This window comes from Schistocerca nitens, chromosome 6 (assembly GCF_023898315.1).
Source record: "Schistocerca nitens isolate TAMUIC-IGC-003100 chromosome 6, iqSchNite1.1, whole genome shotgun sequence".
Classification (NCBI taxonomy): Eukaryota; Metazoa; Arthropoda; class Insecta; order Orthoptera; family Acrididae; genus Schistocerca; species Schistocerca nitens.
The window spans coordinates 51,890,591-51,915,609 of NC_064619.1; the positions used below are offsets into that span (position 1 = coordinate 51,890,591).

Consider the following 25,019-nt stretch of genomic DNA (forward strand, 5'->3'; position numbering starts at 1 on the left):
AGGTAAGGAAGTTTGAGTCATCTGAAGGAGGGACGGTGCGACAAGAAGAAATCAGCACCGGTCAAAAGAGGAATGGACGCCGTGGTATAAGCTTTCACGAGATCCTCAAACAGGTCCACACGGCAAGCTGCGCGTGAATCAGGCATAAGCAGATCAAGTGATCACCGCATTTTACAGCATGCAAAGTAGAAACAGCTAAATTCCGAGGTTGTTTCATGCGATGAATGACGACGATCCGGGCAAGCATCTCGAAGTTTTGCCACAACTGCGTGTATCGGGTAAGAGATAATCCCCGTGTAAGAAGAACGAGCCATTAATCTTCCTGGGTTGTCAGTCTGGTGTGGTATGGCTTTTAGAGCCGTTCTTTTATGAAGGAACAGCAACGGGTGCAAAGTACCTTACCATGTTGCAAGAACGGTACCAGCTTTTACAAACTGTATCGAGGTGAAGATCCTTTTTTCCCCCAACAAGGCCATGCACCGTGACGTGCGGCAGTTCCTGGATGAAACATTGTTTGGAGGAGGATAGATCGACAAGGAAGTGTTGAGTTTCCACCAAGATCACCCGATTTAACGCCGTTACATTTCTTTCTGTGGAAGGCATGCACGCTGGATGCCATGAGAGAGGCAATCGTGACTGCCTGTGTATCCATTTCAGTGGCAGCCGTAACAAATGTGTGTCGATCTGTTCCGCAGCGTTGCAGACGCTGTCGATAGAGAACATTTTGAATATCATCAACAGTAATACATCATCAGTAATAACGTAATCATCTGTGTAACTTAAAAAATCATGGTTTTGTTATTTTTTCGAGTCATTTAAGTTCAAATAGTGTAAATCTCTCTGGGGGGAACCCTGTATTACAGAAATACTGAAAGAGAAACGGTACTGCTTATAGCTGCCGTGAATAGTGACGCACGACAATATAGTGAGTCTCTTCGAGTTTTCTATACAGCAGCGTAAGGATCGGTATGGTTATTGTCAAAAACACGTCTTTAGTGACAAGCAACCATAATTTTTGATTGGTACAGTGGATAGACACAATATATGAATCTGCTGCGCAGATAATTGTAGCACTGTTGTGCAGCAGGTTCAAGACTTATCAAAAGTAACTTACATTGAATGACTCCTGTTTTCATCTTGCAATAGACACGTAAATTTGGGTATATAGTGAAACTGGCTCATCCCACCGCTAAAGATCTTCATTTGCATCTCGGTATTTATGAACAACATGACACTGAGAAACGACTGATTGGTCGTGGTGTGGACAATGATCAGAAGTTCGTGGCGTGGTCTCCACTCTCCTCTGACATAACTCGTGCACTTTTTTGGTTGGGTATGTGCGAAATGTACAATTTTTTATCCTTGTTGGACTCTAGACGTTATTTAGTTAAGGACTGTTAAGAAAGAACGCAACCAGACAAAAACAGGTCTTAAGAAGCTTTGTTTTACCGCCGTGATGAGTTTCGGGGCATTATGCCTATCTTCAGATGCCTACACTTGTTTTATTGCTGAATCAGAAGGAGCACACTGTCTGCTCCTGTACTCTATTTGAAGTTATTACTTCACTTCATTAGCCGTGTGGGATGAGAAATACCCGAATGTACTCGTACATGTAACTGGAAACATATAAAGTGCCTCAGGTATGGACTGAGTAGAAATTTTAACCAGAAACAACCCCATTATGATTTGAAAAATACGCTATTACCCGTTTTCAAATGTTTTAGACAATAGATGCTTTGACATTTAATCACATGTGGATTATAATTAGTGTATGCTCTTTGCATTCGAATACAAATGGAATGTTTTAATAATTGCTTCGAGTACACTTTGCGTCAATGGTGAATCCAAGCTCTAAGCTGGTGTCCCCCCCACCCCCTCACTTCCCGCCAGACACCTGAACTTCGCCAACAGAACTCGCATCGTGCCCAGCTAAACAGACTGATGTATCAGTTCAGTATCAGCTCGAAGAAAGTCAGAATGTGTAATGCGTACTGGCCAGTAGCAAGTGTACCCAGAGCCATCTGTCATACAGTCTCAAAACTATTTCGTCATTCACCACGAAACTAACATGAGTAACTCCCACGTCCCCCTTAGCTTAACACCTCGCCGTTCTAGCTCAGGGCCTACGTACGGTCATGTTTTGCGCGTTTAAAGCAGCTTTGATACATGGTTGGGCACAGATAACCTCGCTGTCGAGTGCTCAAAGCTGAAACTACGTCTGTAGTATTGCTTACCATCCAGGCGCATGTACGTATGAAAAATTAGTGTATGCTATATTGTAACTGCGTTTTCGGGACTGCTGAGAAACTGTGAGTATTCTGACGCCACAATAAAATTTCTTCACCTCGTGTATTTCATTTACTTTTTACAACATTACAATTTGTTACAGGTGACTGCAATGATGATAATAAAAAGCAGCATGAGCATATTAGTTACTCTGCCAAGCAATTTACTTGTAAAAAATGACTGGTGGCGCGTCTTTGTACATATGTACTTGTGGAATGTGCTTTGTACGAATAACGGTCGAGTACAGCAAATGTTGATAATTATTCATTCTGAAAATCAGAATTAAATATTTTTTTTTACAAATTAAATATTCAGTCAGTTGAAAAAAAAGGTAGTATATAAATAACGTGTGGACACAGTCAGCACTGGAGGCACAACACGACACTCGTTCGGTCACACACACACAGTCTCGAGACAAGGAGCGCCGCACAGCGGCGTGGTGGCGGCTCACCGCCTCACGAGCCGCTCCTGCGGCTCCCCCGTCCTCGTCTTGATGCACCTCCCCCGGTAGCAGATCTCGGTCTCGTGCGAGACCTTGGTGGAGGTCCGGAGGACCTTGGCGGGCTGCGGCGCGGCCGCCTCCTGCACTTCGTTCTCCCGATCCCCCTCCTCCGCCGGGAAGTCCTCCAGAGAGACTCCGCGCAGGTTGTGGTCGGTGAGCGCCAGGCTGGACAGCGGCACGCCGCGGTTCCAGACGCCTTCCGTGGTGTTCGCGCCCTTCGCCTCCGACTCTATTGTCGTATACTGCTCGGTCGTTGCACCCTCGGACGGCAGAGTCTCTGTGGTCCAGTCGCTCGCGTCGGTCGACTCACTCGGTACTCGTGTCTCCGCAACAGCTCTGTCGTCTGCCTTGTGACTCTCCTCACCCGAGGCTCCGCCTATCGAAACTGTCGGTACCGGCGCGTCTGTGCTGACAGCCTCTTCTATGGCGTCCGTCGGCGGTGGTTGCGTCGAAGGCTGCGGCGGCAGTACTGAAGCGGGCCTCTCTGTCACCTCTTCGCCGCTCGCGACCTCCGCTCCCGATGTCTCTGCGCCGTCGTCCAAACGCTCTGACGAAGACGCACCTTCTCCTGTTGAAGTACGTCCGTCAGGTTGCGACGTGTCGGCGACATCCCACAGGTAGACGGGTGCCAGAGTCTCACCGCCAGCTGGAACTTCTGCCGGCTCTTCTGCGAGCGGCCTTTCTTCATCGTACCACGACGGTTCGGTCACAATAACCGCAGGACTGTGTCTCGTGTTCGCATCTGGAGCGTCCGCGATGGTCACGATCTCGCCAGAGCTCAGAATTACGTTAAGATTCGGCGACTTCTCGTTGACTGCCGTAATCATATTGGCAACTGTAGCCACATTCTGCGACTCGGCCGTCTCGAAAATGTCTTGAGGTCGTTTCTTCGCTCGCACTCGCACCCAAGCTCCTCGCCGGTTGCCCTGTGAAAAGAAACATTCCTCTTAGATCGTGCAGTGGCATAATGTAGAGTAGTGCGTGAAAAATAAATTGCCACGCATCTGCACAGACGGAGCAGCAGTGGAAGGCACATCGGTATCGGTGGGGGCTCCGGCCTCAGCCATCACCGTGCAGCAGAGGATACCTGCTGTTCAACAACTGACGCCTAGCACAAACTCACATCTCGTGTCACTTCGAAACTACAGCTAGCGACTCTGCAAATGGTTGTATTAAGGGGACCACAAAGTGGTCCAGGTCGAAAAAAAATCTATTTTCGATTTTCATCGTATTTCGATAGATTAAGGTTTTTTTTAAGTACTCTGAAAAGGATTTTGCTTAAAAAAATTTTTTTCCAGCATTTAAAGAGCATTTTTCTACCACGTGTGTTTATGTGCCACGCCCACTTTTCTGTCACCCACTTTTCTGCATATATTTTAGACCTTTATATCCCCTACATTTCACGTTAGGGATTTTTTTTTTTTTACTCCCGATTGTGTTGGCTATCTTTGGAATGCAACGATCGGTATTCTTTTCTTTCTGCTGTTTTTAAGCAACACGCTTTCAAACAGGCGGTTAGTTTTGTACAAGTGTGATTGCGAGTAGTTGTTATAGAAAACTTGCAGGTATACTCTGGGCAGACAATTAGGAGAAATAAAGAAAATCTGGAGGCAATGGAGAGAGATGTTTGGGCCATATTCTTCCATAGGTCCTCTACTGATGATAAGCCATGTCGGTGGATTGTGCCCATCAGGAGGAAATTCATGGTGCAAATACAATAGGGCCCAGGCAACTGGAGAATCTTATTCTCACCAGCATTCTCTTCCTGCTGCTGTTATTACAGCAAATAAACCTATTTTCAGAGACTTGGCTCGTCCTGACCTCCTAAGGAAATGTCTGCATGGGCAGACACAAAACCCAAATGAATGTTTCAACAGCATAATATGGAACCGCCTTCCTAAAACTGTATTTGCAGGCATGCATACAATGAAACTAGGAGTTCATGATGCTGTTATTACATTCAATTGTGGCAATATTGGAAAGTGCTGGATACTGAAAAAGCTGGGAATTAATCCTGGTGAAAATATGATCACTGGGCTGCAACATTGCGACAAAATGAGGATAGCCGATGCAGACAGGCATGGCCAAGAAAGCAAGACAAACATCCAGGAAGGTGAAAAAGAAGCTGGAAGAGCTGCTAGAGGCCAAAGAAGGGCCATCATATGCAGCAGGATAGTTTCAATTAACTGTAAGTAAGAAATTTCAAAAGTTTCTTCTTTAAAGTCAATTTCCCGCAAACTAAAATTTTCAGTACATATGCCCCATTATATCGGAGACTATCATAGATAAATGAATGAAATTTTCAGAGTGTCTGCAGAACATAAAAAGCCACCTCTGGTACTACATTCATTAATATTCCCCCATTAGGAAATTCACAAAAAAACATATTCTGCAGAAAAAACTTAATATGTTTTGTTAATAAATTTAAAAAAGTATTTCTTAAAAACTATAAAATGGATAAAGTAGATTTTAGTACAGTTGACTATTAGCATCATGTAACACACAGTAAAAATATTAAGGTCCTGCATCAAACAGTTTTTTCATAAATGGGTCAAACACTTGCATAATTAACATGGGTTAGATGGGCAGGGTGTGGTCCCCTCAACAGGTTATGTCAGTATGACAAATAATTGGTTAAATACAGATGTGTAAAGTCTATAGTTTTTCACTAGGTTACCGAAAAAGAAATAGTCGCATAAACAAAGGATTAACTAGAGGTAAACAAGATCAACCCTAGGCTGCCAGGAGGAAACCTCATGTCAGAAAAAATGTAGAAAAAATTTAGCATAGGAGACAATGTCACTTACAACAACAGTGAAAATGTAAAATTAAATACAGTGATCACATGGAAATTGTGTCAGTCTCCTGACAACTTGTTAGGCAATACCCTGTAAGGTTGCATGTATTTAGGCGAGCTAGTCGGCCACGCATTACTGTTACGAGATAAGACGAATTTCTTGTTCGGCTGAACCTAGCGGGACCAGGTCTCAGGTCATGCCGCAGCAGTTCCGGCTTCCACATTGGTGACGATACGACCGACCCCAGGTACAAAGACTAGCAGCAAAGCAACAGTTGTCAGTAAGTCACACTACAGGGAATTTCGGCGACGGACAATCGCTTAAAAGGACAGACAATGCTCCAAGAAACGGTGCAGTGTGAGACAGTCTTAAATTTGGCCAAGTTACCACTTTCTGAACTTCGACAATAAGTCACAGTTACATATTAAAGCGAATCTGAATGCATATGCAATCTCACAAAAATGAAGCACATCCAATGACACAACATTTCAGTAGCTTTAAAACAACAGAAGTTAACATTTCACAGTAAGTAAACATTTAAACAATGAATTCTGAATTAACAACTTTTAACTGCTTCATGCGATTTCAACAAACGATATATCGGATGATAGGATTGCACTATAGCTATCATCTCTGAAAGCTATGTATCTGTCTCTATTTCATTTATTGATTTACACCGTCTGTTATCTCTCTTTCATTATGCAGATGTTTGTCAGAACATTGTTTCCGCCACAGTTACACAGTAAAGAACACAGCGTCCACACTTTATATTGTCATACTGTAGTAGTTATTTAATAAACAGTTTACTACTTTGCAGTAACATTATTTATATGTTGATTGCAAGTGCTATTAAGAAACAGAGCTAAATTATTTTTCTTCTCCTCCTTTTACGTGTCCCAGAAGTATGTGTGACACTGCAGCACAATTTCACTGTGCAGCTGGCAAGGACAGTAAACAGGGGACATGTCTATACCAGGGCATTAAGTCTATGCGAATTTCATTCCGTTTACTCAGTTGGTGACTACGTCTCACAAAGGGCGTATGAACAACATACGCAGATGTCAAAATTTAGAAGAGGACATGTAGTTGGACTCATAGAAGCCATTTGGGGTAATGAACGAATCTGTCGACATTTGAATAGGGGCGATGCTACTATTCGACGAACACGGCGTCAAGAACCGAAGTGGTCGACCTAGAAGGACGACATACGCGAGGATCGGACAATAGTCAGAGAGGCATTTCGAAATCCTCGTTATATCGATCTGACGTCCAACTGGTGCTTCGGTGACCGAAAGGACCATTAATAGTCGGCTCACAGAAAGGGGGCAGAGCTTACGGCACCCCTTGCACCAGCTACTATTGATCTCTGTATGCCAACAAACAACGTTTTCAGTGGTGTTGGCCGCATTCGACCTGGAATCTGACTGAAGTAGAATTGTCGTCAGTAGTGAGTATCGCTTTGGACTGAATCCGATGATCAGTGAAGACGTGTCTGGAGACGCCTCGAACAGCGATGGAGTACAAACCTGACTGTCGCCTGCCATACCGCCAGCCAACCAGTAATTGTCTGGCGCGCCATTTATTTTCATAGCAGGACCCCTTTGGTTATTATCCACAGCACACTCATAGCAAAGCGGTACGTCGATGATATTCTACGTCCCATTTTGTTGCCCTTCGTGGCAAACCATCTTGGTCTTACATTTCAACAAAATGATGCCTGCCGGCACACGGTGAGAGTTTCTACTGCTTATCTTCGTGCTTGGCAAACCATATCTTGGCCAGCAAAGTCGCCGGATTTCTCCACAATTGAGAAGATTTGGAGCATTATGGGTAGGGCCCTCCAACCATCTCGGGATTTTGACGATCTGATGCGCCAATTGGACAGAATCATCCACAGTATCCCTCAGGAGGACATCCAACAAATCTGTCAGTCAATACCAAGCCAAATAACTTCTTGCAAAAGGGTCAGAGGCGGACCAACGCATGACTTGCTCAATTAGTAAAGCTATTCCTCTTGAATAAATCGTGCAGTTTTTCTGAAATTGTACATCACATCTACTGATTCCTGTACCATTCAGATATTTCCTTTGTGGTGCGCCGGCTCTCTTTTTTTTTTTTTTTTTTTCTTAGAATGTACTTGCAACAGTGTCCCCTCCTTCATCCTCTTTATTGTGCGCCTTGAATATTTAGCAGTTCCCAAAACCCTTTAAAGCTCAGTTTTTAATGCAATTACCTCTTCCTTGTTTGCCTTTTCCGACATAAATGTAATGATGTTCCATATAATCACCCGTGTCTGATTAAGAGAAGTGTCCCTGCGCTTGTTAGATGTCAAGACTGTGAAGCCTTGCTGCTCAGCGAAGAGAAGGCAATGAGAATGGCAGTGAGCGACAGGCAACGAGCCTGGCGCTCATTCAGAACAACAGGGTGGACTCGGCCCGTGGTCAGAAGGAAAATGAGTTTCTGCACCGCAACTGCCACCTTATATTGTGTAAGCTCTGTTGATTGACACAATGGATTGGAACAAACTGACCTTGTGCAGTTGTCAGTACAGTACTGCAAAAAAAACTCTTGTGTGCTCAGTCTCATCATTTAGTGATAGTGAGTAGTAGAACAATGTTCATACTACCCCACTCACCATTGTTGCCAAATTTATTCAAGATGGAGGTGATAGATATGGCAATGTCACAATGATGTCATGGCGGGAAATTCAAATTTTGGTGGGAAAAAAAGGTCAGTTGGGCTACCTCCACTAACTTAAGTCATCAGACCAGCACCTCTTCCTAGGAATTGGCTGGGAAAGGACTCAGCCTGTACTGGGTAGAATGGACATAAGTCTTTTCAGTCTAAACAATTCGAGGCAGTACCACCATCTAGTGTGTCCACCCTGAGGTCCAGAGTCCAACTGGCCTAGTACACAGACCACCACCAGAGGGTGCCATCGCCCCTCCCATGATGTAATCCAAGATGGCGGTCTGGAGGAGAAAAATGGCAGGAAAATAACTCAAATGTTCTGGGCTGCTGGAACTATTTAGGAATGGATTTGACATAGTATATTTATTGCACTGTTACAAAATACTCACCTTTCCATGCTTGAGGTCACAGTAAATAGTCTACAGACCTGCGAAATACTCATAAATAATGCAGTACACTGATGTGCAGAGACGCTAACAACTCGTAAATTACCGAAATAATGCAGCACACAGCGTACAGTCGTGCAAACTACTCGTAGATCACCGAAATAATTCAGTACACTAATGTACAGACATGTAAACAACTCATAAATTGTCAAATTGCGGTCGCCAAATTTCAATGTTGGCATCAATTAAAATGCAGTCAGGCTGCAAATCCAGAATGAATCTTTCACTCTGCAGTGGACTGTATGCTGTTTGGGAAGCTTCCTGGCAGATTAAAACAGTGTACTGGACAGCGACACGAATTCGGAAGTTTACTATCACAAGCAGTGCTATTACCGACCGATCTACTCAGGGACTGAACCTGAATGGACCGATTGCTAAGCATATTGTCTGCAAAAGGAAAGGTCCATTATAATTTGGACATAAATTAATGTAATTTTTGCTTGATTACTTCATCTCTGTTATAAAGAATACAATCTTTGTCAATCAAGTTATTAAATCGCTGGTGCGAATCTGTATCCTAACGCTCCAACCTCTCAGCTCTTTATTAATTGTGTTGATACACATTCTCTTGTTTGAACATGCTAGCTAGTGGTACGGAATTTAGACTGCCCTCGTAACTGCACATATTTTCTATATTATTGGTTGTACTATCGACTCAGGGCTTGTTAAATAACAACTGCACGACGATAAATAATTATTAATAAATGATGTAAATTAACAAGTCCTCAATTATTTAGATCTTATCAGTTTGAATCTATTGCTGCTAATCCCTTAATTAAGATTTTGTAACAGATTATTCATTGTAATGTCCAGTAACATGATCGACATACGCTGCAGCAGGAAAGGTATTGTATATCCTAGAATGCCAGTAGTAATTCTGTAAGAGCGGATCTGCGACTTAACTTAAGAACAGCAAGTAGTGGTTGTCCAACTAACAAGATTTTTAAACAGTCAGTGTGGCTATAAAATACTGTTTTTATTCATTAAAAAATAATAGAACAGTCGACAGGACACCACAAACGTTCCAGAGCAGAATCGGGGTCAGACATACATTTTTATTTTTACAGGAAATTTGAAGCTGAAAATCGTTCTGGAACTGAAGGAGGACTAAGGAAATGAGCGATTAAGACTGACTATGCTTTAACAAGTGCTTTAGATTAACGACGGATACAGCGCAAACCACTACACAAACTCGCTAAAGTCAATACGGCGGTCTAAGAGCCACCACTAGACTGAGCACTCTGTGAATCAGCTCTGTATCTGGTACTTGGGCACACAGACTTATCTAGTGACCAGCAAGACTACAGCCAGGGGTGGGCAGAGGAATGTTCTTTTACGACTATCAGGGACATTTAGTTTCACATTAGTGCAAGAACTCTGTGTGCTGTTAGGAACGTACCCGATAAATATAATATATGGGACTTCTGAAAGCTGGGTGTACACCAAAAAGTACCAGATTTGGCACAACTTTAAAATATAGAAATGTCTTGATCGCACAGCTCTTTATTAGGCGTCACACGTTTCAAAATTTCAAAATCAGACTGAAGCAATAGAATAAACTGTACAAGGAAATTGACGACAGAAAATATATACGTAACAACGTAAGTATGCTTCTTAGGAATTTCAATTAATATCGTACTTTCATTTAAATCAAACTGTAGCAAAAACTCACAAAAGTGAGCTTATAGACTGCATATAATACAGATCTCATCTCATATAGGCATATTTGACAGTGCCGTTGTCTATTCGGACTAGTGCCAAAGTGCTATCATTAATTTCCTTGTACACTTTATTCCACAGCTTCAGTCTGATAGTGAAATTTTGAAGCGCGTAACGTTCAATAAAGAATTGTGCGGTCAAGACCTTTCTGTATTTGAAAGTTGTGCTAAATCTGAATCGTCGACCGCCGGATGTTTTTCGCCATCAAGAAATTTAACAGTGTTTACTGGAGAACGCACTGAAAAAACTGCCATCATAAGAGCTGGCTGATGAGTACGTGTGAGTGGGAGCAACAGGGAAGTGATATGGGAGACCGGGTCTACTCGTTTCTTTTAGCCACCATCAGGGAAGGCCAACCGACAACAGCAAGGCACCACACAGGCAAACAAGTCCATACAAGGCACCGTGTAGAAATGTGGGGCGTACGCATCCTGTCTACAGGATTGACGAAACATAAGCCTCCCCCATTGCTTCTGGGAATGAATGTAATTAAAACGTATCTCTAAATAAGAACGTGGCGCTAACTGTGACTCTATCAGGTCAAGCACGTTAATGTAAACTAGTCTAGAAAGCAATATACTGCAATACTAAAACGTGACTTTTTGTCACGACAGAATAGAAAATGATTTTGAAAAGGGCGAGACACTTTTCTCAGCACGTGGGGTGAAAGGGGAGGGGGGGGGGATGCAGTCGGCCACGTTCCCGGCGCGTTACCATTTATTAGCAGTGGAGTGGTGGGCACCTCGTGATCGCGAGTACACTGTCAAAGTGTAGTTCTTAACGTGCACGTACGTCGTGCTTTTCGCACCCATTTTCACATTAATTGGAAACGTCCGGAGCCGTCTGCTTGTGCGATTAAAAAGTGTTTTAGGAACTGTGAAGAGACTTAGCGACGGTAAAGAGGCCTGGGCAGGCAAAGGCAGTGCGTACTCCTGAAAACATCAATTGTGTGAGAGTTGCAACCGAAAGAAGCCCACGTCACTCAGTTCGCCAGCACTTGCTATTTCCAGTAGGACGCTTAGACAGATTTTGCACAGCGATCTACACTATCATCCTTACCACATCCAAACTGTTCGGGTTCTTAAAGAAATAGATTACGTGAGTGGAAGCCGGCTCTGTGAAGAAGTGTTGAATTTAATTGGTGGAGACGAAGACATTGTAAGTAATTTATGGATGAGTGACAGGGTCCACTTCCATTTGTCCAGTTTTTTCAACAAGTAGAACTTTTTGTTTTGGAGATACATGGATCCCAGACGACAGCATCAGCAACCTCTCATGTCACAAAAGTCACTATGTGGCGTGCTATGTCTTCATCAGGGATAATAAGGCCCACTTCTTTGAAGATGATCTGGGCAACATCGTGACAGTGACCTCAAAGTAATACGCAGACATGTTGGAAAACTCTTTTACTCCATAACCTCTTCAACATGAAATCTAACAGGAGACATTTTTCAACGAGGTGAAGCGTCGTCCTACACGGGAAGAGTAAGCATGAATGTTGTTAATAATTAATTTCCGAATCACGTGAACTCTCGAAATGGGGATATGTCATTGCCTCACCTTTTAACAAGTGTGATTTTTTTTCTTTCAACAACGTGCGACTTTTTGTTGCGTGGTTACCTCAAGAGTAAAGTGTCTCAGGATAACCCGCCACAAACAGATGAAGCACTGAAAGAACGCATCCGTCAGGGTGTGGTTCGAATCCCGCTGTAAATGCTACGGAATATGGTGAATAAATTTAAGGCTCACCTGGAAGACTGTCTGCACCTAAATGGACGCAATCATCCTCGAGTTACTTTTAAACCTTAGTTAGATTTACTTAAGTCCTTAAATTTTTAATGTAATTGGCAAAAATAAAATTTGGAAAAACTGATTGAATTATTTTTACAACCTCTCAAAATCGCTTTTTATCTGCCACACCGAGTATTTAAGCAATTTCCTCATTATTTTCTTGTCGAATATGAGTTTTTTCTGTCATTACAGTCTTTGGATTGGTTTGATGCACCCCGCCACGAATTCCTCTCCTATACCAACCTCTCCGAGTAGCACTTGCAACCTATGTCCTCAACTATTTGCTGGAGGTATTCCAATCTCTGACTTCCTCTACAATTCTTTCCCTCTACAGCTCCCTCTAGTACCATGAAATAATTCCCAGATATCTTAACAGATGTCCTATCATCTTCTCCTTTCTCTTTGCCAGTGCCTCCCACATAATCCTTTCCTCTCCAATTCTGCGCAGAACCTCCTCATTCCTTACTCCATCAATTTACCTAATTTTCAACATTCGCCTGTACCACCACATCACAAATGGTTCGATTCTCTTCTGTTCCGGATTTCCAACAGTCCATGTTTCATTACCGTACAATACCGAATGTGAATAGTGACATCCAAAAGAAACGTGGCTGCAGTACAGGGGAATCAATGAGGATATGGAGAAGAAATTGATTGGTCGGAGGAAGAGCGAGAAATAATGGGGTAAGATTGTCGATTGAGACGGAATGAAGACTATGGGAATAGAAAGGAATGAGAAAAGCATAGATAGTCCATAGTATAACAGAGATACTAATACACTGTTGAACCTAAAAGAGACATCTGGGATTTAGCAAGAGGGAAGCTACGCCGATGATAACAGATGAAGCTTTAATATCCTCTTCAATTCAGAGTGGTGTTGGATAAGGCGAAGGCTACAGGATACACTGTTCCACATTCATTGTTCCCCTAAGTCCCGTAATTGCAAACTTCTTTATGGAGAAATTCGAAGAACAGGCCTTAGGTACTGCCAGCAAAAAAACCAAATGTATGGTTCCGATGCGTGGATGACACGTTTGTGCTGTGGAGACATGGTAGGGAGGAACTAAGACGGTTCCACGAACATCTGAACAGTATAAACACGAGAATTCAGTTTACAATGGAGGAGGAGGTAGACGGCAAATTACATTTCCTCGATGTGCTTGTTTTTAGAAACGAAAATGGTACTTTGGGCCACTCAGTATACCGCAAACCCACGCACACGGACCGTTATTTGCACCGGGATTCGAACCACCACCCACAACAGAAGCGGGGTGTTATCAAGACGTTAGCGGACAGAGCTAGAAACATTTGTGAACCTGAGTTGCTCGACGCTGAGATGGAACATCTCCACAATGCACTAATGAAGAACGGATATTCGTCCGCCGAAATAAAACGTGCGTTGAGGCAGCCACGCAGAAATCATACTGACGTACAGGCTACTGCAAAATCTAAGGTTTTCCTGCCGTTTGTTAAAAATGTAACGGAAAGAATAGGGAGGATCTTGACGAAGCGGAATATTACCGTAATTTACAAGCCCACCAGGAAGATACAGGAATACCTTAAGCCTGCCAAGGACGCTCGCAAACCATTGGAAGGAGCTGGAGTATATAGAATCCCATGCAGCTGTGGTGATGTTTATGTGGGTACCACTAAAAGAACGGTTTCTAAACGTTTTGAAGAGCACAAGGGAAATTGTAGAAGAGGAGAAACGGAACGATCAGCTGTTGCGGAGCATGCTTTCCAGCCATGGAACCACAATATTCGTTTCGAGGAGACGCAAGTACTAGCGGCCACAAGCGGATATTACGAAAGGCTCTACAGGGAGGCAATCGAAATCGCTAAACACCCAAATAATTTCAACCGAAAGGAGGAGGGCGTGAAATTAAACGGTATATGGATGCCGGTGTTAAAGAAGATGTGTACCACCCGTCCACTACTGGGTGATGGCAACGGCGATCGACGGCGACGGACAGCGGCCAACTGCACTGACGTTTTCAAAACACGTGACGTCACGCCGCGGCGTGGGAGCGCGCGGACACGGAATTTAGCGGCAGTCAGTAGCGAGCCAGTGGGTGTGTTGGACCTTCCATCGAGCTACGGACCCCCTTGAAGATGTCTCCTGCAGTCGGAGACGAAACGTTGGGAATCGACACAGAATTCATCAACCGACCACGGCATAACAGCCCGGATAATTATAATGGACATAGTTCAGTGTGCCACCCCCGTCCCCCCTTTCCTGGCTACATTCTATCGACTCACTGTTGCTGTACAGTCTTGCGTAGATGGGAATAAAAGTGGCTGAACATGACAGGCAATAAGCCGCGTCTCGTGAAGTCCCAGCTGGGCCACGGTGTATCTCCTTCCAGTCACGCAGTTGGAATGAGGCCCCTGTGACTCTTCTTCACATAGGATACAGCCCCATGACGCGTGGCTTCTCGCTAAGGCTGGAGGACCCTCCAGTGTCTGGCGCTTGTGGCCTACAGATCACAGTGCCCCACGTTTAAGTTGACTGTGTTTTATATTCAGACAAGAGGGCAGCAGCCAACTTACTTACAGATTTGACCTCTATTTTAACTGACAATGGCACCACTATGGTACAGTCTTTAAAGTTGTCTCCTGTGTCCAACTTGTTCCCAAAAATTTTAGGGACGAATTTTTGATGTGTTATCAGTGTGGCTGGTTCATCCACATTTTCTGTAAGTGACCAGCCAGATACATACTTCCGTGTCATTATTTCAGCTTTCCTCTTGTATTGCTTGTGTTTTAATTGAAATTTTCAAAACATCTGACGCTACTTATGCTATCTTAAGGGATGTGAGGTCGTGCACTCTGAGGGGCGACAGTGTTTGTGAGGTTGGGAGAGTAATTATGTAAGACTTACTCTAACTTGTTTCACACAGAGGTGACAAAAGTCATGAACTATCTCATAATATTGTGTTGGACCTCATTTTGCCGGGAATGGAAATGGAAATGAGCATATGGCATCGTTGGCCGGGAGGCCTCATTCGGGGAAGTTCGGCTGCCAAGTGCAAGTCTTATTTCATTCGACGCCACATTGGACGACTTGCGCGCTGGTGATGAGGATGAAGTAATGATGAGGACAACAAAACACCCAGTCCACGAGCAGAGAAAATCTCCAACCCAGCCGGGAATCGAACCCAGGCCTGCTTGCGTGGGAGGCGAGCACGTTAGCATCCAGCTAAGCAGGAGGACATTTTGCTCGGCGCAGTGCAGCAACTCAACGCGGCATGGACTAAAAAAGTCGTTGGAAGTCCGCTGCAGAAAAATCTTTAGACGTCCACGACTGCGAAAGTGTTGTTAGTCCAGGATTTTGTGGATGAACTGACCTCTCGATTGTACCAGATGAATGTTCGATGGGATTCACGTCGGGCGATCCGGGTGGCCAAATCATTTGCTCGAATTGTCCAGAATGTTCTGACATGGTGCATTGTCATGCATACAACGTCCATTGTTGTTTGGAAACATACAGTCCACGAATGGCTGCAAATGGTCTCCATGTAGCCGAACATAACCATTTCCAGTCAATGACCGGTTCAATTGGACAAGAAGACTCTGTCCATTCCATGTAAACACAGACCACACCATTATGGAGGCACCACTAGCCTGCACAGTGCCTTGTTGGCAACTTGGGTCCATGGCGTCGTGGGGTCTGAGTCACACTCGAACCCTATCATCAGCTCTTACTACCTTAAATGGGGAGTCATCGGAGCACACCACGGTTTACCAGACATCTAGGGTCTAACCGATATAGTCACGAGACCAGGAGAGGCGACGTCGTACTGTTAGCAAAGGCATTCGCGTCGATCGTCTGCTGCCACGGTCCCCAACGCCAGTTTTCGCTGCGCCGTCCTAACTCATACGTTCATCGTACGTTCCACATTGATTTCTGCGATTATTTCAAGCAGTGTTGCATTTCTGTTTGGACTGAGATTCTATGGAAACGCCGCTGCTTTCAGTCGTGAAGTGAAGGCCGTCAGTCACAGCGTTGCCCATGGTGAGGGATAATGCCCAAAATTTGGTATTCTCAGCATCCTTTGTAAGGTGGCAACGGCCTTGCACCTTACATGAGTCCATTTAACATGACACTTCAGGTTTTATTGGAGTAATACTCTAAATTACGGAGTAGGAAATCTATGTGGAAACGCATCGGCACGCGAGAATTCCGCGATTTTGTAATTATAAGATTTTGCGGAAAGGCAGTATGCGAGACAGAGCTCGGCTACGTCCCCGCCTAGCCGCCGAAGGCCACAGCCTGACAGTATGAATGGTGAACTGGGGAAGTTCTGTAATCCGTTTAGAGAGGCCACAGTGGCCGCCGGCCTCTGAGGGACGCGCGGCTGCAGGTGTTCAAGTGTTTACCAAAACAGAGCAGTGGGTAGGTGGACGGGCTTTCCTGTGCGTGCTCTCGCCTGTGTCCCACTAATTTTACACCTTCGAGTAACTCAAGTGGGGCAGGCCAGGCGTTCCGAATAACAAAACTTTCGATGCAAGAGTCTGTGTTTGCTACAAAGGGGAATCTTGCTGGGAAAATCTCGAGTGGTCTCCTGGGAGAAAACTTCCAGTAAACATAATATTGCCCACAGCTGTGGTTCTTCCCAGCCGGCGTTGGCGGAGTCTACTTGTGAAATTTTGTAGAAATAAAAGAATTGTGGAAAAGAGTTCTATTCCCAGTCCTTACATTGGTCGGCACTCGCAAACTGGGTATTTTGAGAGCTTCTAGTGATTCGCTCGGTAAAAGTTAAGGTGGGAAAACAGAGGTGAAGAGCAATCTTGCTTGACTCTCGGTAGCGATCTTCTGTTCTGGGCTCTCGTACTGAGAGGAGGTTAGCCAAGTCGTCTCGCCTCTTGGTCTTTCGTTCTGAGAGGACGTTAGCCACGCCAGCTGATTGCTGACGGAAACATCGTTGCAATTAGAGAAGATTACGGACAGCAGTCTGTTGTTCGTATACTGTAGGATTGTACTTTCCGAGACGCCACACACCGACCGCACGGCCGCGCCGTCGTTGTCGGACACCGCCGCTACAACAGGAATATTACGGTGAGATCGCTCCCGCTTCGGGCTGCATTAGGAGTAACGTTAAACAGTTGGACCATGTGCAATTGCTGTTTCCATAGAGGTTTCACGGTATTTTGGGGTGTAGTGCTTCTTCGTATATGACCGATGTTAACACTGTTTACTGCCAATGCCAGTTAGGAGGATAATTTGTAAGTTTTTCATTGTGTTTTATTCATCATTGATGTGAAGGTTATAATGAAATTATTGTGATTCAGTAGAGCCTTTACATTCAGTAGTTGATCCTGAATTCACCCTTTTGCTTTATTTTATTTTTGTGTATGTTTTTGATGTCATTGAACACCCTAAGTGTTCGTGATCGTTCTTGTTTGGAAGTAAAAATAGGTATGATTTATCGCCGACACGACCACCGCAGATTAATTAGGGGTGACAGGGCCACATTTAAGTCTAGCGTTATCCATTTTTGCATACAGTTCCACTCCCAATTTCTCTGTCAGTTGTTTGTCAGGGGCGAACACACGGAAAAATCGGACAAGCAACGGGTGGGGTGTTACAACTTTTGACACTGTGGATCTCAGAATATTGAATTCCCTAACTGTTTCCGAAATGGAATGACCCGTGCGTCTAGCTCCAACTACCATTCCGCGTTCAAAGACTGTTAATTGCCGTCGAGCGGCAATGATCACGTCGGAAACCTTTTCATATGAGTCACGTGAATACAAATGACAGCTCCTCCAATGAACTGTCCTTTTAGACTGCAGCGCCTGTATGCGTGCATATCGCTATCCCATGAGCGTGCCACATCAGTGTATGTCTTTCAAGCGTTTTAACCACAGTCGTTTCTGCTAATTTTGGGAAGGGCACTGATAACCTCGACCTCGAGTGCCCATAAGGTGTCGCTGCCCCCCCCCCCCTTCCCCTACCGGCACACACACACACACACCCACACACACCCACACACACTCTCTCTCTCTCTCTAAAGTACCTACAAGAGGTGGAAGAGACGTACCCGCCTGTGCGTGGAGGCAGCGCTCGCTGCCGTGCTCTGCGATGTGGGTGTCGTTGTGGGGGTGGACGTAGAGGCGGACGTGTGTGTGACGTCAGCATCCGCCGCTGTCGCCTGGGTGGCCGTCGTTGCGTTCTGCTGCGCCGGCACCTCCTCCGTGCTGGCAGCGTGACCCTGGGGTTCCGCACTAGAGCCGGCCGCCTGCAAGCCCGCGGTGGTGCCGTTTGCCGGCGGGTCCGCGCCAGGGGTCCGCGTGCTACCCTCGCCGGTGTGAGGCTCTGTGGTGGGGCCGGCTGGAGGCGGCGCTCCCGTCCCGTCCTCGCCGTCGGCGGCGTGAAGCGGGCGGCGGGTGCGCTGTCGGTGGCGCTGCTGCGGGCGGTGCACCGCGTTGACGGGGAAGCTGGGCGCCCACTGGCTCTCGGCGCCGCCGTCCTCCAGCTCCTGGGCGAAGGTGGCGCGGCCGCGGCCCACGGCCGCCAGCGGCTGGCTGTAGTCGGGCGCGGACGGCCGGAAGGCGGCCGCCTCCAGCAGCTGCTGCTGGTGCTCCTGGTAGTCCAGAGGCGCGTCCACCGCGTCCGACAGGGGCGGCAGCTGCTGCTGCGGCTGCTGCTTGTCCTGCGACTCCTCCTGCAGGTACTGCTGCGGCTGTTGCGGCTGGCGGCCGCGCTGCGCCAGCGCGTCTCCCGCCGAGGACGCGGCGGCAAAGCTGGGAGCCGGAGACGCCGCCGACGCCGCCGAGCCCACGGGGCGCCGGCGCGACGCCGACCACGAGGGCGCCTGCCAGACAAACAGCACGCGTTGCGGCAATAGCACATCTTCTGTTTTCCGACGACACTTACCAGCTAAAGCTACACTACTGGCCATTAAAATTGCTACATCACGAACATGACGTGCTACAGACGCGAAATTTAACCGACAGGAAGAAGATGCTCTGATATGCAAATGATTAGCTTTTCAGATCATTCACACAACGTTGGCGCCGGTGGCGACACCTACAACGTGCTCACATACGGAAAGTTTCCAACCGATTTTTCATACACAAACAGCAGTTGACCGGCGTTGCCTCGTGAAACGTTGTTTTCATGCCTCGTGTAAGGAGGAGAAATACGTACCATCACGTTTCCGACTTTGATGAAGGTCAGATTCTAGCCTATCGCGATTGCGGTTTACCGTACCGCGACAGTGCTGCTCGCATTGGTCGAGATCCAATGACTGTTAGCAGAATATGGAATCGGTGGGGTCAGGAGGGTAACACGGAACACTGTGCTCGATCCCAACGGCCTCGTATAAGTAGCAGACGAGATGACAGGCATCTTATCCGCATGGGTGTAACGGATCGTGCAGCCACGTCTCGATCCCTGAGTCAACAGATGGGGACGTTTGCAAGACAACAACCATCTGACGAACAGTTCGTCGACGTTTCCAGCAGCTTGGACTATCAGCTTGGAGACCCTGGCTGCGGCTACCCTTGACGCTGCAACAGAGACTGGAGCGCCTGCGATGGTGTACTCAACGACGAACCTGGGTGCACGAATGGCAAAACGTCTTTTTTTTCGGAATAATCAAGGTTCTGTTTACAGCATCATGATGGTCGCATCCGTGTTTGGCGACATCGTGGTGAACGCACATTGGAAGCGTGTATTCGTCATCGCCACACTGGCGTATCACCCGGCGTGATGGTATGGGGTGCCATTGGTTACACGTCTCGGTCACCTCTTGTTCGCATTGACGGCACTTTGAACAGTGGACGTTACATTTCATTGTTAAGACCTGTGGCTCTACCCTTCATTCGATCCCTGGGAAACCCCACATTTCAGCAGGACAATGTACGACCGCATGTTGCAGGTCCTGTACGGGCCTTTCTGGATACAGAAAATATTGGACTGCTGCCCTGGCCAGCACATTCTCCAGATCTCTCACCAACTGAAAACGTCTGGTCGATGGTGGCCGAGCAACTGGTTCGTCACAATACGCCAGTCACTACTCTTGATGTACTGTGGTATCGTGTTGAAGCTGCGTGGACAGATGTACCTGTACACCCCATCCAAGTTCTGTTTGACTCAATGCCCAGGCGTATCAAGGCCGTTATTATGGCCAGAGATGGTTGTTCTGGGTACTGATTTCTCACGATCTATGCATCCAAATTGCGTGAAAACGTAATCACATGTCAGTTCTAGTATAATATATTTGTTCGATGAATACCCGTTTATCATCTGCATTTCTTCTTGGTGTAGTAATTTTAATGGCCAGTAGGTTACAAGAGTCGAACACAAATAAGGAGAAACAGCGAATAATGCACGCTCCGACATACCGCGTGTAGAAGTATGAAACCGTAATTTGGTTGCAGTAATTACACGTCTGTTGTTTGAAATTGATAAACAATATTTTATTCGAAATAACCTACATTGCTATTTACACACTTCTCCCGCCTCTCCGGCAGACTATGAATGCCACGCCAAAACAACAGTTCTTCTTTTGAAACCAACCAGTCAACGAGCCATTTTCATACGAACTGAACCGTTGTTCAGCGGGGTTGTGTTCCAGTGGCGCAAATAATTGATAATCGAAACTTCCTGGCAGATTAAAACTGTGTGCCCGACCGAGACTCGAACTCGGGACCTTTGCCTTCCGCGGGCAAGTGCTCTACCAACTGAGCTACCGAAGCACGACTCACGCCCGGTACTCACAGCTTTACTTCTGCCAGTACCTCGTCTCCTACCTTCCAAACTTCACAGAAGCTCTCCTTGGTTGGTTGGTTTTGGGGAAGGAGACCAGACAGCGTGGTCATCGGTCTCATCGGATTAGGGAAGGATGGGGAAGGAAGTCGGCCGTGCCCTTTTAGAGGAACCATCCCGGCATTTGCCTGGAGTGATTTAGGGAAATCACGGAAAACCTAAATCAGGATGGCCGGACGCGGGATTGAACCGTCGTCCTCCCGAATGCGAGTCCAGTGTCTAACCACTGCGCCACCTCGCTCGGTTGAAGCTCTCCTGCGAGAGCTTCTGTAAAGTTTGGAAGGTAGGAGACGAGGTACTGGCAGAAGTAAAGCTGTGAGTACCGGGCGTGAGTCGTGCTTCGGTAGCTCAGTTGGTAGAGCACTTGCCCGCGAAAGGCAAAGGTCCCGAGTTCGAGTCTCGGTCGGGCACACAGTTTTAATCTGCCAGGAAGTTTCATATCAGCGCACACTCCGCTGCAGAGTGAAAATCTCATTCTGGAAACATCCCCCAGGCTGTGGCTAAGCCATGTCTCCCCAATATCCTTTCTTTCAGGAGTGCTAGTTCTGTAAGGTTCGCAGGAGAGCTTCTGTAAAGTTTGGAAGGTAGGAGACGAGGTACTGGCAGAAGTAAAGCTGTGAGTACCGGGCGTGAGTCGTGCTTCGGTAGCTCAGTTGGTAGAGCACTTGCCCGCGAAAGGCAAAGGTCCCGAGTTCGAGTCTCGGTCGGGCACACAGTTTTAATCTGCCAGGAAGTTTCATATCAGCGCACACTCCGCTGCAGAGTGAAAATCTCATTCTGGAAACATCCCCCAGGCTGTGGCTAAGCCATGTCTCCGCAATATCCTTTCTTTCAGGAGTGCTAGTTCTGCAAGGTTCGCAGGAGAGCTTCTGTAAAGTTTGGAAGGTAGGAGACGAGGTACTGGCAGAAGTAAAGCTGTGAGTACCGGGCGTGAGTCGTGCTTCGGTAGCTCAGTTGGTAGAGCACTTGCCCGCGAAAGGCAAAGGTCCCGAGTTCGAGTCTCGGTCGGGCACACAGTTTTAATCTGCCAGGAAGTTTCATATCAGCGCACACTCCGCTGCAGAGTGAAAATCTCATTCTGGAAACATCCCCCAGGCTGTGGCTAAGCCATGTCTCCGCAATATCCTTTGTTTCAGGAGTGCTAGTTCTGCAAGGTTCGCAGGAGAGCTTCTGTAAAGTTTGGAAGGTAGGAGACGAGGTACTGGCAGAAGTAAAGCTGTGAGTACCGGGCGTGAGTCGTGCTTCAGTAGCTCAGTTGGTAGAGCACTTGCCCGCGAAAGGCAAAGGTCCCGAGTTCGAGTCTCGGTCGGGCACACAGTTTTAATCTTCCAGGAAGTTTCATATCAGCGCACACTCCGCTGCAGAGTGAAAATCTCATTCTGTAATTGATAATCGGACGGAGCCAAATCTGGAGAATAAATCGCATGCCCTAGTATTTCCCAACTGAACGCCTCGATCGTTTGCCTGACCCATTTTGCTATGTGTGATGGGCTGTAATACTCGCATTACATGGATCATTTTCTGTTGGTAGCGATCAGTGTTAACGGTTTCACCAGGTTTTAGCAGCTGATAATAGATGACACACTTCTGATCCCACCAAACACAGAGCATTGTCTTCTTTCCAAAGCGATTTGGTCTTGCAGTGGATGTCTATGGTTTGTCTGGATTCACCTGTGGTTTACGACGCTTAGGATCAATTTTCATCACCTGTCACTATTCGATTGAGAAACGACTTTCCTTTGCATGTGGCATGCAGCATTTTACATGTAGCCTTTCGATTTGCTTGCTGTCTCTCATTCAGTTCATGCGGAACCCGTTTTCCCACTTTCTGCACCTTTCCCGTAGCTTCCAACCGAAGAGAATCCGCTTTCTGCGTCACATTCAGTTGTTCTTCGAGTTCCTGTTGACTCTGAGTATAATGTTAAGCCAATAAGGCATTCAGTGCGTTGTTTTCGAACTTTTTCGGTGATTTCCCGCGCTCTTCGTTTCTCTCGTCAAAATCACTAGTTTTGAATGTTTTGAACAACTCGTAATATTGTGTTTTCCCAAGAGCATGTTCGCCGAAAGCTTCGACAAGCATTCGATGCCATTCCGCAGCAGTTTTCTTGAAATGATAACAGAAAATCAGTGCAGTCCGTAGGGCACAAAACTCGACATGTTTACGGGTTTGAAACAGACACCGATGTATGGAACTTGGGTTACTGTGTGTTGACATTCGTCGTCAGCCGTCACAGGAAGCAGATGGCGCTGCAGACGCGGCCTCACGGGCTCTACACTGACGGCTAGCACCATATACATGGAAATTCAGGTTTCATACTTCTACAACTGGTAAATGCAGATTCTACCCAACCCTGTAGGTTAAGCTGTTATATTTGACCTCGAACAGCGCTGTTGCAAGTGTCAGTTGTGGCCGGAACACTGTTGTGTGTAGTTGTGAGTACATTGTGTCGGAGCTAAGTGAACCCGAACACGGGAAAAGTGTTGGAGGTTGTATGGTGGGTGCTCCCTTAGCCGAAGCGTTTGGTGTTTCAAGAGGCACCATATCGAAGATTTATACCTCATACAGGATGAGACAAAAAACATCATCTACTAACGGGGAGAAGACGGCAAGTACCAAAACCATGGCGGGTAGTTGTAATAATTAGTGCGGGGTTCGTGCCAGGAGAAAGTTTTTGATAGGCAATCTGTAAAAATTCGAGGATGATGTGAATAACTACGACTCAGATAACAGATAACGGACTAATGACCATAGATGTTAAGTCCCATAGTGCTCAGAGCCATTTGAACAGATAACGATCCTGAATATTGCCCTGAATGCATAAGCGCTTCAGCAGTTACTTCTAATCAGGCAAATATGAAGCAAGTAGACAATTTTAAGGCGTGTCCCTCACCATAGTTTACGTCAGTTTACATGGCAGTGTGAGGGCAACCTTTATATTATGCTGAATCGTAGATTAATTTTTTAGTTTGTTACACTTTTTTATTTCAAATTTTGGTAATGAAAATCTTAGTATCGTGCACTGAAACAATTCGGATTTTTTAAATTTCTATTATTGAAAGCTTTCGCAAAAATGTATGGTGAACTCCCCCAGGACATAAACACTGGCAAGTCAGTGGTAACTCGTATTAAGTGCACCAAGTTTGCAGCAAACAGTGTTAAGTACCAGTGACTTATTTTAAGAAGAAAATTTGATATGGAATTTACGATTTTAAAAATATGTCGTTCTAGAAATATTAAAAACAATGACTTACGCAGTCAAAATAATCATAAAGGATGCCGGCCGCGGTGGTCTCGCCGTTCTAGGCGCGCAGTCCGGAACCGTGCGACTGCTACGGTCGCAGGTTCGAATCCTGCCTCGGGCATGTATGTGTGTGATGTCCTTAGGTTAGTTAGGTTTAAGTAGTTCTAAGTTCTAGGGGACTGATGACCACAGCAGTTGAGTCCCATAGTGCTCAGAGCCATTTGAACCATTTTCATAAAGGATGCGATGGTTATAATATTGTGAGTACAGCTCAAAAAGTATTCTACATTTACATCTACATGATTACTCTGCAATTCACATTTAAGTGCTTGGCACAGGGTTCATCGAACCACGATCATACTATCTCCCTACCAATCCACTCCCGAACAGCGCGCGGGAAAAACAAACACCTAAACCTTTCTGTTCGAGCTCTGATTTCTCTTATTTTATTTTGATGATCATTCCTACCTATGTAGGTTGGGCTCAACAAAATATTTTCGCATTCGGAAGAGAAAGTTGGTGACTGAAATTTCGTAAATAGATCTCGCCGCGACGAAAAACGTCTTTGCTGTAATGACTTCCATCCCAACTCGCCTATCATATCTGCCACACTCTAACCCTATTACTTGATAATACAAAACGAGCTGCCCTTTTCTGCACCCTTTCGATGTCCTCCGTCAATCCCACCTGGTAAGGATCCCACACCGCGCAGCAATATTCTAACAGAGGACGAACGAGAGTAGTGTAAGCTGTCTCTTTAGTGGACTT

At 46.0% G+C, this 25,019-nt stretch overlaps 1 protein-coding gene and 1 non-coding gene across 2 annotated transcripts in view; both read right to left on the bottom strand.

The window, feature by feature from the left end:
* Window positions 1-2,330: 2,330 nt before the first annotated feature.
* The window catches only part of LOC126262194 (mucin-19), a 206,891-nt gene continuing 184,202 nt past the window's right edge, over window positions 2,331-25,019 (bottom strand). Inside the window, exons 5-6 of the mRNA XM_049958610.1 lie at window positions 18,278-19,051; window positions 2,331-3,714 (exon numbers count right to left, since the gene is read on the bottom strand). Of these exons, the coding sequence (XP_049814567.1) occupies window positions 2,734-3,714; window positions 18,278-19,051 (1,755 nt within the window). The 3' untranslated portion in view covers window positions 2,331-2,733. The remainder of the gene's footprint in view (window positions 3,715-18,277; window positions 19,052-25,019) is intronic.
* On the bottom strand, window positions 20,866-20,940 carry Trnap-cgg (transfer RNA proline (anticodon CGG)). Its single transcript has one exon. It is a non-coding gene; the product is annotated as a tRNA-Pro (tRNA).